Source organism: Rhinopithecus roxellana, chromosome 3 (assembly GCF_007565055.1).
Source record: "Rhinopithecus roxellana isolate Shanxi Qingling chromosome 3, ASM756505v1, whole genome shotgun sequence".
NCBI lineage: Eukaryota > Metazoa > Chordata > Mammalia > Primates > Cercopithecidae > Rhinopithecus > Rhinopithecus roxellana.
In genome coordinates this window covers 9442389-9457374 of record NC_044551.1, presented here as the reverse complement: position 1 = coordinate 9457374, position 14986 = coordinate 9442389, and the positions used below count along the sequence as shown (strand labels likewise).

The 14986-nt window shown below is 39.6% G+C and overlaps 1 protein-coding gene across 3 annotated transcripts in view; it reads right to left on the bottom strand.

Annotated features, from left to right (window-relative positions):
* Positions 1-11046: 11046 nt before the first annotated feature.
* Positions 11047-14986, bottom strand: part of SLC38A9 (solute carrier family 38 member 9) — an 85264-nt gene continuing 81324 nt past the window's right edge. For 2 of the 3 annotated variants that reach the window (XR_004056370.1, XM_010386470.1), the window contains exons 15-16: positions 13097-13186; positions 11047-11855 (exon numbers count right to left, since the gene is read on the bottom strand). Coding sequence is in view for 2 of the 3 variants with exons in the window: in XM_010386470.1 (XP_010384772.1) it covers positions 11690-11855; positions 13097-13186 (256 nt within the window). In the remaining variant the exon portion in view is untranslated. The remainder of the gene's footprint in view (positions 11856-13096; positions 13187-14986) is intronic. The other variant, XM_030927502.1, reaches the window with a different exon arrangement.

Sequence of the window (14986 nt, the reverse complement as noted above, 5' to 3'; positions counted from 1 at the left end):
AAGGCTATCTGAATAATACAAGGAAGGGATCTCACCGTCTGGACTACTCATGATGTAAATGGCTTACTAGGTGCCAAAGAAAGTTTATGGCTATCAGACAACTGTCTGCTTAGATACCAAGTGCTATTCCTTAAGGGACTGGTGCTTCAAATACACACGTGTGCGGCCCTCATCCCTGCCACTTTTCTCTGAGAGGATGGAGAACCAATCAAGCATGACTGCCAACAAATTATAGTCCAGACTTATGTCGCCTGAGAGGATCTCTTAGAATTCCCCTTAGCTAATCCTGAGTTTAACCTATATACTGATGGAAGTTCATTTGTGGACAATTGGATACAAAAGGCAGGTTATGCCATAGTTAGTGATGTAACAGTACTTGAAAGTAAGCCTCTTCCCCAAGGAACCAGCACCTAGTTAGCAGAACTAGTGGCACTTACCCGAGCCTTAGAACTGGGAAAGGGAAAAAGAATAAATGTGTATACAGATAGCAAGTATTCCTATCTAATCCTACATGCCCATGCTGCAATATGGAAAGGGAGTTCCTAACCTCTGGGGGAACCGACATTAAATACCACAAAGAAATCACGAAATTATTGCATGCAGTGCAAAAACCCAAGGAGGTGGCAGTCTTACACTGCCAAAGCCATCAAAAAGGTGAAGGAGCAAGGACGGAAGGAAACTGTCTGACAGACGCTGAGGCCAAAATTGCTGCCAGGTGGAACCTCCTGTCAGAAATACCTACAGAAGGACCCTTGGTATGGAACAACCCTCTCCAAGAGATTAAGCCCCAGTATTCCCCGACTGAAACAGAATGGGGACTTTCACGGGGGCATAGTTGTCTCCCCTTGGAGTGGTTAATGACAGAGAGACAAAGAGGGAGTCAGAGAGAAAGAAAGAGAGAGTGAGAGGGGAAAAACAGAAAGTCAAAGAGAATGAGAGAGGGGGGAAAACAGAAAGTCAAAGAGAGAAGGAAAGAGAGAGAGGAAGAGTCAGAGACAAAGAGAAGGTCAGAGAGAAAGAGACAGACAAATAAGGAGTCAAAGAGAGAGATACAAGTAGTAAAGAAAAAACAGTGTACACTATTCCTTTAAAAGTCAGGGTAAATTTAAAACCTATACTTGATCATTGAAGGTCTTCTCCATGACCCTATAATACTCCAATACCTACCTTGTTGTCAGTGTAAACAAGGGCATAGCCCAAAAACATGGAGGCACTGACAACTCATAGGCTTCCTATCAAAAATCCGTCACCCATCAGGTTTCCTAACAGGGGATCTAAATCTTAATTACCATACAAAGGTACGACCAGACCTAGGAAGAACTCCCTTCAGGACAAGACAATAGATGGTTTCTCCCTGGTGATTAAGGGAAAAAGACACAATGGATATTCAGTAAGTGATAAGGAAACTCTTGTAAAAGCAGAGTTAGGGAAATTGCCTAATAATTGGTCTACTCAAACGAGCTGTTTGCACTCAGCTAAACCTTAAAGTACTTACAGAATCAGGAAGGAGCCATCTATACTAATTTTAAGTTAATATGGACTGAACGAGGTCTTGTTAATAGCAAAGAATAATTGATATCCCAGTCCAGCGTGGTGGCTCATGCCTGTAATCCCAGCACTTTGGGAGGCTGAGGTGGGTGGATCATGAGATCAGGAGTTCAAGACCAGTCTGGCCAAGATGGTGAAACCCATCTCTACTAAAAAAAAAAAAAAAAACAAAAATTAGCCGGGCGTGGTGGTGGGTGCCTGTAATCCCAGCTACTCAGGAGGCTGAGGCAGGAGAATCGCTTGAACCCAGGAGGCAGAGTCTGCAGTGAGTCGAGATCACATCACTGCACTCTACCCTGGGTGACAGAGCAAGACTCCATCTAAAAAAACAAAAAACAAATTGATATCCCAAACTTACAAGGTTTTCAACAAAAGTAAAGTTTGCTAAAAGTTAGCAGTGTAAAATATAATATCCTAACTTCTAAGCTTGTGGAAATCAGACCCTATCAGTACCCCTCAAAGTTCAAGTCAGTCAGTTCAGGGCCATACAACTAATAGCCCTACTTATAGGGTTAGGAATGGCTACTGCTACAGGAACCGGAATAACCAATTTATCTACTTCACTATCCTACTACCCCACAATCTCAAAAGATTTCTGACAGTTTACAAGAAATAACAAAATCTATCCTTACTCTACAATCCCAAACAGACTCTTTGGCAGCAGTAACTCTCCAAAACCGCCAAGGCCTATAACCTCCTCACTGCTGAGAAAGGAGGACTCTGCACCTTCTTAGGGTGAGAGTGTTGCTTTTGCACTAACCAGTCAGGGATAGTATGAGACACAGCCCAGCGTTTACAGGAAAAGGCTTCTGAAATCAGACAATGCCTTTCAAACTCTTATACCAATCTCTGGAGTTGGGCAACACGGTTTCTCCCCTTTATAGGTCCTGTGACAGCCATCTTGCTATTACTCACCTTCGGGCCCTGTATTTTTAACCTCCTTGTCAAATTTGTGTCCTCCAGGATCGAGGCCATCAAGCTACAGATGGTTTTACAAATGGAACCCCAAATGAGCTCAACTCAAAACTTCTACCAAGGACCCCTGGATCTACCCACTGGCCCTTTGGCCTAGAGAGTTCCCCTCTGGAGGACACTAACACTGCAGTGCCCCTTCTTCATGCCTATCCAGCAGGAAGTAGCTAGAGTGGTCATCGCCCAATTCCCAACAGTAGTTGGGGTGTCCTGTTTACAGGAGGGATTGAGAGGTGAAGCCAGCTGGACTTCTGAACTTGAAGGTGGGGACTTGAAGAACTTTCTGTGGCTAGCTAGAGGTTTGTAAAATGGACCAATCCGCATCCCTGTAAAATAAACCAATCAGTGCTCTGTAAAATGGACCAATCAGCAGGACATGGGTAGGGACAAATAAGGGAATAAAAGCTGGCCACCCCAGCCAGCAGTGGCAACCCGCTCAGGTCCCCTTCCGTGCTGTGGAAGCTTTGTTCTTTCACTCTTCACAGTAAATATTGCTGCTACTCACTCTGGGTCCATGCCACCTTTAAGAGCTGTAACACTCACTGCAAAGGTCTGCAGCTTCATTCTTGAAGTCAGCAAGACCAAGAACCCACCAGAAGGAACCAACTCCAGATACAGGACTACAGACACATGCCACCATGCCTGGCAAAATTTTTTAATTTTTAGGAGAGATGAGGTCTCAATATGTTGCCCAAGCTGGTCTTGAACTCCTGGGCTCAAGTGATCCTCCTGCCTTGGCCTCCCACAGTGTTAGGATTACAGATATTAGCCACCATGTCCAGCCCTTTGCCTATTTTTCTACTGGGGCACTGAAGGATTTTACAGAGAAGGGCATAATCAGTTTCATATTAATTAAAGATAATTCTCGCAGCACTAGAAATGATGGCTCTATCTTTGCATTTCCAACTCTAGGACAATGAGTAAAAGTTTATTGCATTGGGCTTTAATCTATCTGCAAAAAAGGTTTTATATATAATATGGCACTGAGGAGTGATAAAATTATTTGAATCAAGTCTTAGTTTCCTCTCCTCAAGGAGTGTCATAAATTTCTAATTTAGTTTCTAAAAAAATCTTAACATTAATCCTTTAAAGTTGGGCACTTTAGTGCAGTAGAATTAGATCCTTTCTGGAACAAGGTGGAGCATAAAGAAATGTTGCCTTACTCTAATGTTGCTCTTGGTTGTTTGTTTTGTGCATCAAGAGCACTTAAACAGTTCCTCATCGCTAAGATAGACTAATACTAGTAACTCTTTGAAAATTAAACAGTTCTTTGAATTATTTATTATTGCTGAAAATATATTTTAAAAGACCCATACCCAGGTAAAAACTTTCCAATCTAAAAAAGAAAAATGTCCTACTTTGATCTCAACCATTACTGAATTTGTATCCCATGCTATTTTGCTAAATCCAATTTAACTGTTCCAGAAATAAAAGCTTAGGTTTGGTAAAAGTTGCAGTTCTTTTTTTTTTTTTTTTTTTTTTTGAGGCAGAGTCTCACTCTGTCGCCGGGGCTGGAGTGCAGTGGCCGGATCTCAGCTCACTGCAAGCTCCGCCTCCCGGGTTTACGCCATTCTCCTGCCTCAGCCTCCCAAGTAGCTGGGACTACAGGCGCCCGCCACTTCGCCCGGCTAGTTTTTTTGTATTTTTAGTAGAGACGGGGTTTCACCGTGTTAGCCAGGATGGTCTCGATCTCCTGACCTCGTGATCCGCCCGTCTCGGCCTCCCAAAGTGCTGGGATTACAGGCTTGAGCCACCGCGCCCGGCCAAAAGTTGCAGTTCTTAAAGGTAATGGAGAAACTCAGAGCTTGACATAATCAAACAAGGTGACTGAAACGTTTCCTCTTATTCCTCCTTCTAACATTCCTTCCAATTGCCCCTGCACAGAGTGATTTATGGATGTTTTGCCTGAAAGCTGCTGTCAAGGCTCCTCACTTGCATGGGCTCCTTTTCTTTTTTCTTTCTTTCTTTTTTTTTTTAGATGGAGTCTCACTCTTGCTGCCCAGGCTGGAGTGCAGTGGTGCGATCTCGGTTCACTGCAACCTCCGCCTCTTGGGTTCAAGTGATTCTCCTGCCTCAGCTTCCTGAATACCCCTTTCACCAAGGATCTTTCTCACATATCCTGAAGGTTCTCTGTAGGTAGGTTCTTGACTTAATGGGTTGACTGTAGCTATATTTCTACAAGTCTTCTTTTCCATGATTTCTCTTAGACAGACATCTTTTTAGAAAAATCTGTTAAGCAAATAATAAAGTAACAACATAAATGAGTCACTTAGAATCCCCCATAGTCATTCAAGTTCATTCTGTGACCACATAACCTTATGTGATTATCATTAACCTAGGTTTTTTGTTGTCTTTTTTTTTTTTTTTTTTTTTCGCTGTTACCCAAGCTGGAGTGCAGTGGTATAATCACAGCTCACTGCAGCCTTGAACTCCTGGGCTCAAGTGATCCTCTCACTTTGGCCTCCTAAGTAGCTAGGACTACAGGCACATGTGTCACCATGCCTGGTTAACTTTATTATTTTTAGACAGCATCTTGTTATGTTGCACAGGGTGGTCTCAAACTCCTGGCCTTAAGTGATCCTCCCACCTCAGCCTGAGTACCTGGGATTACAAGTGCAAGCTACTGCACCCAGCTCTAGCTTTTTAAAAGCAGTTTTATTTTGATAAAAATGTTTCATTTTACAGAGACCTACTTACTGCAACATTGTCCTACATTCATCTCTTCAGAACATGTGTATGATGTGACTACATCAGAGCATTCAGTTGAGACAGGCAGCAGGAAGGGGCAATAGCCTGGCATTTCGGTGACACCTGGAAGGATGACCCGGTTGTTGATGCTCAGAGGTTGGTGAGGGATATTAAAGTGTCAGAGACACATCTGGCTTGTTCACCACTGTATGCTCAGTGCTTAGCATAAGGTCTGGCAACCAGTCAGTACTTAGTTATCGACTGAATGACTAATATTGACCTGCTGACCCCAGTTGTATTTTGTAACGGTTTTGGGGCTATGGAACAACATCCTAGATAATAGCAATTACCTTATTATTTTCCACAAAGAATCCCGACTAGTTAATTAATTGATTAAACAAGTGTATATTGAATACCTACTATGACCAAACATAATAGGATCACTTGGGATTGACAGAGCCAAAGGAGGAAAAATCTGGAGTGTGAGCAACTTCCCATCCCCATCCCAAGCCTGTACTTTATGGCCTGAGATAAATAAGAATGGCCAGGCACAGTGGCTCAGGCCTGTAATCCCAGCACTTTGTGAAGCCGAGTTGGGGCGGGTCACTTGAGGCCAGGAGTTCGAGAGAGACGAGCCTAGCCAACATGGCAAAACCCCGTCTCTACTGAAAACACAAAAATGAGCTGGGTGTGGTGGCTGGCGCCTGTTATCCCAGCTACTTGGGAGGCTGAAGCAGGAGAATTGCTTGAATTCCGGAGGTGGAGTTTGCAGTTAGCCGAGATTGCAGCACTCTACTCCAGCCTGGCAACAGAGTGAGACTCCATCTTGAAAAAGAATAGAGAAGTTGAAAAAGACATAGCCTTATTTTGTTTTTGCTGAAGAGCTGGAACATAAAAGAAAAATAATACTGGGGAAGAAGTAATACTACTTAGAGAAGGTGGAAAATGAGAGCCCTCTATTGGCTTAAGCGGCTCTGGAGGATTAGATCAAGCTCTTTCAGAAACTGGGCTCTACTTAACATTCATGGGAAATATTCTAGAGGAAGAGGTCACAACAGTACATTGTCCTAAAGAGATAGTCATTTTAGGTTTCAGTTAACATAATGTAATGTATGCCTTCCTTTAGGATCAGAACACTTTGGGAGGCTCCTTCGGGCCTGATGTGAGGCACAGGGGCAAAGTCACTTGAGAAGTTTGACCCTGCGAAAGATGGAACCCAGCTTCTTCCTGACCCCGGGGCCAGTGCTACCAGGCAATAACATTTCCCAGCAAAATGCAATTAAACAAAATCCCAGAGTTGTTTTCCTTCAAATTATCTTTGATTTAATTTCTTCTTTTATATAAAAGACAACAAATTACATTTCAGAGAATAATGTTTAGGTTATAAGGTTCCCATCAGAACTGTTTCACAATACGTGTTTACATAATCTGAAGTAAAGGCGGCAGTGGACTGTAAAACCGGCCAGCCAGGCCAGTTTGTGTGCATGTGGGGGATTAATTTCACTTTGGATCACAAACTAACGTAACATTCTATTGTTTAGGTGTCGACTAGATTTGGATTTGGTTTTGGATATTTGAATGGGGATGAAATTGAGTTTAAAAAAAACCAAAAAACAGCACCACCATGATTCTAAAAAGCAATTAGGTCAGTGCTTTGTAAAGAAAACATACAATATCAATATTTTCTGCTCTTATCAATGAATTCAAACATTTGACACTTTGAATACTGATATATAAATAAGTCAAATCTTTGGTGAGAAAAATTTATACATTTTTCTGTTTGCATCACCCAATGTGTTATTAATTATTTGCCCTATTAATCCATCGTGCTTTGCTGTCCACGATTAACAGAACAACGCAATGTGTTCAAAATGCAAAGAAAAAAAATAGCATACAGAAGCATGAAACAAGTCGTAGAAAACTTATCTTAGAGGAAATTCAGCAAACTAAAAGCAAATACATTTAACCTGTATGATCGCATTTGCTGGTGAAGATACCAAATATTAAATTTTGGACAGTTATTAGGAGAAACCTGAAAATGGGTCCTTGCTGCTTGACTACTCGGCTTCTTTTATCAACCCTCCTCGAGGCTCTCAACTGAAAGGGATCTGTTTCTCTAATAGCCCTCAGCATAAATTGCCTTGCATCATAATTAGGTACACAGTTCCTTTACTAGATTAAAAGTTCATTTCAGATATGAATGATGTCTTATGCACCTTTATCTCCTCCAAAGCACTGGACAGAAAAGTCTTTTACTTCTATAGTTAGTAGCTGCATTGCATTTGCAAAATATACTTAATATATTTAATATAAAATATTTCCCTTTAATATAGTCCCCTTTTATGAATAAATTTATTCCTTACACCAAAGCATTTTTTGGGTGTGATGATAAAATTGATTTTGGATATCACCCACAGGTGTCAAACTTAATTTTCTTTGTCCTTTCTGACTATTAGCATACCACATATTCATATATAGACTTTCTAAGGAAGACTCCTCTAAATAATCCATATTTTATTTTATAATATCCTCAGTTGTGTGTTAAGCTAAATTCAAAAGTTAAGCATGAGAGCAAAAAGTGAAAGAAATTCAATTAAAAAATTCAAAGAGATGACAGTAGACAAAGAAGGTCTAAAATCAGTTGTGATATGAATGACTTCATATCTCATGATTCTAATGTGTGGGCCAGGATATACACACTGACAAAGAGTTCTCTGACCAAGCCAAATAATAGGCCGAAAGAGTTGATCTCATGAAAAGAAACTTAAGAAGGCAAAGTCACTCAGCATAAGTCTAATACAAGATTTTAGAAGTTCTAAATTATCAAGTCTTTTTTTCTTTTGAGATGGAGTTTCATTCTTGTTGCCCAGACTCGAGTGCAGTGGCGCGATCTTGGCTCACTGCAACCTCTGCCTCCCGGGTTCAAGTGATTCTCCTGCCTCAGCCTTCTGAGTACCTGGGATTATAGGCACACACCACCACACCCAGCTAATTTTGTATTTTTAGTAGAGACGGGGGTTTCTTCATGTTGGTCAGGCTGGTCTCAAACTCCTGACCTCAGGTGATCTGCCCGCCTTAGCCTCCCAAAGTGCTGGGATTACAGGTGTGAGCCACCACACCCAGCCAATTTTTTTTTTATTTAATCAAAAAAAGTTGTTTTTTTGAGACAGGGTCTTATTCTGTTGCTTAGGCCAGAGTGCAGCGGCACAACCAGGGCTCACTGATCTCCTGGGCTCAAGCAATCCTCTCAGCTCAGCGTCCTGGGTACCTGGGACTACAGCTACATGACACTGTGCCCAGTTAATTTTTTTTTTTTATTTTTTGTGGAGACAGAGTCTCACTCTGTTGTCCTGAGTGGTCTTGAACTCCTGGGCTCAAGTGATCCTCCCACCTCCATCTTCCAAGAGCTGGGATCACAGGCGTGAACCACTGTGCCCACATCAAGTCTTTTCGTTTTGTTTTGTTTTTGAGATGTTTTGCTCTTGTTACCCAAGCTGGAGTGCAGTGGCGCAATCTCAGCTCACTGCAACCTCCACCTCCTGGGTTCAAGCGATTCTCCTGCCTCAGCCTCCCGAGTAGCCGGGATTATAGGTGCATGCCACCATGCCCAGCTAATTCTTATATTTTTAGTAGAGATGGGGTTTTACTACGTTGGCCAGGCTGGTCTCAAACTCTTGGCCTCCCAAAGTGCTGGGATTACAGGCATGAGCCACCATGCCTGGCCTCACATCAAGTCTTTTAAAGAAAACAATAGCAAAGATTCACATTATCTTTTAGTTTAGTAAATACCACATTCATTGTCATATTCATTTAGTTCATCAAATGGACAAAAATACATCAAATCTTTTTTTTTTCATGTGTTAAAACATTCAAATACATTATCAAAAAGCAGCAATGAAAACTCTGTCTCCATCTCCAAAGAACTGGGATGACAGGCATGAGCCACAGTGCCCAGCCCTGTTTCTAAAGGAAGGTGACTGGGGATAAGCTGGGATTAAACCTAGATCGCTTACAGTGCTGTCTAACTTTTGAATCCTATGTCTCTTAACGGAGTAAGATTCTGAAATCATAAAGATTCAGGGGCTCTCAAGCACAGACAGGCACTTTCTCCATTCATTATACTCCTTTTCTAAGAGAAATTAACACAGTGATCTGATACCTACTGCAGAATTTTTCAGTTAACCAAACTCCTACTACCAGCAATTTACGTGAACAAAAACTTTCGAGACTATTTCCATCAATGTAACTATGTTCAAAAGGCTATTCTTAACAGCTGTAAATTAAGGTTTGTGGTGATGAAATAACATCTGAGATTGATAATATTTCAGTGGAAAAGAAAAAAATAGATAGGTGAAGCAAATACAGCCAAGTTTTATAATTACTAAATCTGGGGATAGGCATTGTGGGGCTCACCGTACTACTCCATATTACTTTTGTGTGGGCTTGAGATTTTCATAATGAGACTTTTTATTAACACAAAGAGCTTTAGGAAATACGGCTCATCATTAATACAGGTCTATGGCTTTATGAATAGGACCGAAAGCTTTGCTGAAGAAATTAAGGCTGATCTTGAATCTGGGCTCCTTACTAGGTTTACAAAAACCATTTTTCTTTTTCAAAGGAAGAAAATAACACAACTCCATACACTATCCTGAGAGGCGAACATACAATAGATTTTTAGACTTTAGCTTAAAATTAGAGAAATCTAATTTTTTCAGAAAAAACATCACCATGTCGTATCCTGACCTGGACACAGAGGCTGTATTACTTGGAAAACGTGAATGTGGATTCTAGTTTAGCTTTTAGTTCAGAAGAAAAAAGGGAAGAGTGTCAATTCCAAGGATACAGATTCTTTAATCTTTTTCTCAGATTTAAGGAGCTTTTCTTACAGGGATTTAACTCTGTACTGTCCGAAGCATGTGAACCAGAGCGACTCCCGTCTTGAATAGGAGTTGGGTAAAATGAGGCTGAGACCTGCCGGGCTGCATTCCCAGATGGTTAAGGCATTCTAGGTCACAGGACAAGATAGGAGGAGGTCAGCACAAGATTCAGGTCATAAAGATCTTGCTGATAAAACAGGTTGCAGTAAAGAAGTCAGCTAAAACCCACCAAAACCAAGATAGCCATGAGGGTGACCTCTGGTCGTTCTCACTGCTACACTCCCAGCAGCGCCATGACAGTTTACAAATGCCATGGCACTGTCAGGAAGTTAGCCCTATATGGTCTAACAGGGGAGGCACAAATAATCTACCCCTTGATTAGCATATCACCAAGAAATAACCATAAAAATGGGCAGCCAGCAGCCCTCGGGGCTGCTTTGTCTATGGAGTAGCCATTCTTTTATTCCTTTACTTTCCTAATAAACTTGCTTTCACTTTACTCTATGGACTTGCCCAGAATTCTTTCTTGCGCAAGATCAAGAACTTTCTCTCACGGTCTGGATCAGGACCTCTTTCCTGTAACAGTACTGCCAGTTACAGCAGCAAGCAGATGGAGGTCTCTTTCTGAAGGTCATACCTCAAACAAAATCAATCCTTTTTTGTGGTGCAGAAACCAGTCTACCCCCAGAGGACACAAAATATGCTGGGCTGAAGCCTCTTCCTTCCTGGCCCCTTTTCTGTTTGCCTTCTCCCCTGTGGGCCTCTCAGGCTCCTCTCTGCCATGCTTTCCCCACTGGGTCTGTCATGACAGCCTACGCTGGGATCTCAGGGATCCAAAAAGCAAAACACCCCCTGGGTCTATGGGGACAACCATTCTTGTTCCTATGCAAAATCTGGCTTGGGGAACTGTAATTTCGATCTAAGTCACTGGTACTGGATTAGAAATAAAAGAGTCAGACAGCAACAAACTCTACTACTTTGTTTATTTTGTATACATTTCATGATCCTGGGGATTACATTGACATTACTTTTGTCTCTACTTTTTCTTCAAATAGAGATTAAGACTCAGCTAAAAATGTACTTTATTAACACTGATGCCATGAAAACTTCTTTTTAAAAATGAGGTATTTGGTTTACTGTCCCAAACAGTAGAGGTTTGGGCAAACTGCAGAAATGGTCTAGTAAGTAAGAAAATGAAAGAGAATACACTGAAACATAAAACAGAAGCAGGATTTGGCAATATGCTGCTCTGACACCCTGAGAATTTTTACTGCAGGCAAAGTAAATCCACCACCTTTTATCTCTAAAAGCAAAACCCAGCATGATTTCTTCCTAGGGCATACATTTCTATTCAGAAAAGACCACAGAATAAAGAGGTGAGTTAATATGAGAAAGGTAAAGACGCTAAGATCATTCTTTTTGCTCCTTTCCCCACCCCAATAAAAACATACTTATTAAGGGGCCACTATTTCCCTTGCTTTCAAATTATCTTAGAAAATATTTAGAATTACACAACAGCAGCATTTACAAGTGAATTTATATAGAACTGTTGTCAAGGCTCAAAATATCATGAGAGCTCTTGAAAAAACAGTTGAGGTATTTCACATAAAAAACTGAACAATCAGGTTAGCCACACCCAAAATGATGATGAAAACATGAAAGACTAATTTAGGCCATGTCAGACGCTCTTCTTGGTGGAGGGATATTATATAGATGAGAGATGGGTATATGAATACAAAGGCCAGGCCACACGCTGCTCCTGAATATCTGCAAAATAAAAGCTTTTGGGGTTAATATTCATCTTGCACTTTGCTTTTTTCTGATTTACCATTAAGGTAAACAGAGTACAATTTAAATCCTCCTCAGTCTGATAGCTCAACAAAAATTAGTTTTGATTCATTTGTTGTTGACATAAAACATCTGGGTTTAAAACTTACTTTACTTGCTAAGTTAATATAAAATATGATTTCCTGCTCATCTTTATAGCATCAGATTGACAAAGACTTTTTATTCATCCCTCAAATCTCTGTAGTTCCTCTGTGTTTGGGTGATTGTGGCTACTTCCTCAGAAACATCTGGAGTTAGGCCTCCTATCTTTGATCTTTTATAAACTAATTACTCATTCTCAGTTTTTAAGGGACTGTTAGCATCTCCATTTAAGTATGAGAACAGATAAATGCTACCATGGCATTCAGCATGAATATGAAAGATAATAGCAAAAATACTTAAACATGAGACTGTGACAGAGAAATATGCACTTTCTTCTCCTTTTCTCTATACTTCGGTTTTCTTGAGGAACAGTTAAATAGGAACTTGTAAGCCCATTATATTCAATAAGCATCAGGCTAACAATCTCCTCCTTTTGTTCCTTGTTACTTTCTTAGGTAAGAGTGTTCCAAAAAAAATGACTCATTCCTGCTGTCTATAGTAAGAGAAATGAGATCATTCTAAATCCCAATTTCCCATGAGCATTTGAGGTACAACTTTATTCCTACTCTATTCATCCTGTCACGTTTTTAGGAAAAGGATATTAAAGAAAGCCATCTAGGGTCTAAACTCTTACTTAAACTCTTACTTTTTGACTACAAATGACATTGAAATATATTTTTGAGTAGAAATGGATTAAGGAACTTAGAATGGATTAAGGAAGCTTTGACAAATAAAGGACCCCCCCAGGTACTCCCACAAAGTTATACATATATTAAAAATGACTTTTTATTTTGGATATAGAGAGGAAATAAAGTGGAAGATGATGAGAAAAAGAAAAAGAAAATGATGCCTGAGGCTAAGGGATAATGGGGCTTCTAGAATGAGTTCCTCACTAGAACAAACAGAAATGGAAGATAATGAGCATCTTAACTGATACCAAGGGGCTGCAATTGAATATTACTAGTTTTAAATACTCACAGGAATTTCATACAATTAAATTAAAACAACGACAACAACAGGAAAAGCCTAAAAATAAAGACCAATATATGTAAGGGCACCATTCCTTTACAAGGCAGTACCTTATGATCCCTCCTATGTTTGGGTAGAAACAGGCCATGATCACTCCAGCTCCCACAATAATTAGATTAAGAATCAGCACGTGGAAAATGCTAGAAGTTGAGAAGAAAGTTTGGAGGAAAGAAAAAATACAAAAATAGGCAAATTATAACGACTAATATGAGAATACAGTTCACTCTTAACATCATTAAAATAAATATGTCTTAAGTTCGATAAAATCACAGCAAAAATAGAAGGTAACAGTAGTCTTCAATTTTGGTAACGAGAAAGTGAAATTAGCTCTTTTGTGGAATTACACTGGTTAAATTTTGTAGAAGCACACTGGTAATGTGTATCAGAATTCACATTCTTTGAGCTATGATTCCATTTGGAATATCTTAAGAAAATAATCCAAACAATGAAAATGCTATGAATATCAAGATATTTATGAAAAAACAGAAGAATCCTGGACACAGCAAGGCAACAATTTACTTGACAGAATATGTTGAAAATTATTTAAAATAACTTATCATTATTACCTTGTCAGGTAAAATACTATCTAGCAATTCAGAAAAAAAAGTCAGCTAGGTTTTCACTACACAAGAAAACACCAAAAAGATTTGAAAAAATATCAGAAGGATATACACTGAGAAGGCAGTAGTGATTTTGTTACAATTTGGGGTTTTGGATAACATTCCCTCTTTTCTATATTTAACAAACTTTTCATAAAATGTTCAAATTACTTTTATATTAAAAACATTATATTAAAGGGAAAGACAAAAAGGGCAGGTTTTTATTTTTCAGATTTAACCACTTAAAGAAAGTGGTCATATCTCATACTTAGACCATAAAGAAAGAACTTACTCACTACCATCAACAGAATATTTACTAAATACTTTAACTAGACATTAACAATCCAAGGTTTAGGAATCAATTTTGGACACAAACAAAAATAATGTAGATGAAAATTTGATGCTGAAGAAATAACTCCATTTCCCCTGAAAATGATTCTCAAAAGCCAAATGTACACATCAAAGCAACCCTTTGGGCCAAGGTTATCAGAGGTTAATTAATCCCAGATAAAGATTACAGAGAGAATTAAAAACAAAGAAAATTATTTATATAAATAAGTGGTTAGTCATATACCCTGATGAATTAGAAAGATATTAGGCTTACAGATCTTATTGTTTACCTAGAAACTCTAACCTTAAAATTGCTTCAGAGCTTTGAGGTATTGGCTGGGCCTTTGTTATTTCTGTATTATAAAAGGAAACAACTTTGTATACATGTATTCCTTTTCTAAAATTTTATTAATTATTATTATTATTTTTTAAGAGACAGGGTCTTGCTCCATCATCCAGGCTGCAGTGCAGTGGGCCAGTCATGGCTCACTGAAGCCTTGAACTTCTGGACTCAAACCATCCTCCTGAATACCTGTGACCACAGGCATGTGTCACCATGCCCGGCTAACACCCATGTTTTCCATACTGTATTCTTTACTGCCAAACACTCTCCAAAGAATAAATAAAGTCCTTGATAAAGGAGTAGAACATTAATTTTGCTGAATCTCATGTTTGAATACACAATCTTTTAAATATTCTATGTGATCAAATAAGAAGGTCATAATAAAGCACATCTACTGCATACTGCAGTACAGTACACTGGAAGTCCTGAGGAAAAGTACTTGTGTGGCTGAGCTGAGGAGGACCTAGCTGTTTTGCCTACCAAATGCTTTTTTTACTTGAATTGCAGTCAAACTATGGTCATTCAAACTCAGGTGTTTGACAGGTATTTTCCAGAAAATGAATGATATAAGCTTGTCACTTCAAGGAAAACAACTGGCAGTATTTGTTGCCAAAGATAAAATTAAAGTTTTCAAATAAAAACTAGAATTTTGGAAAACTTGTATTTGC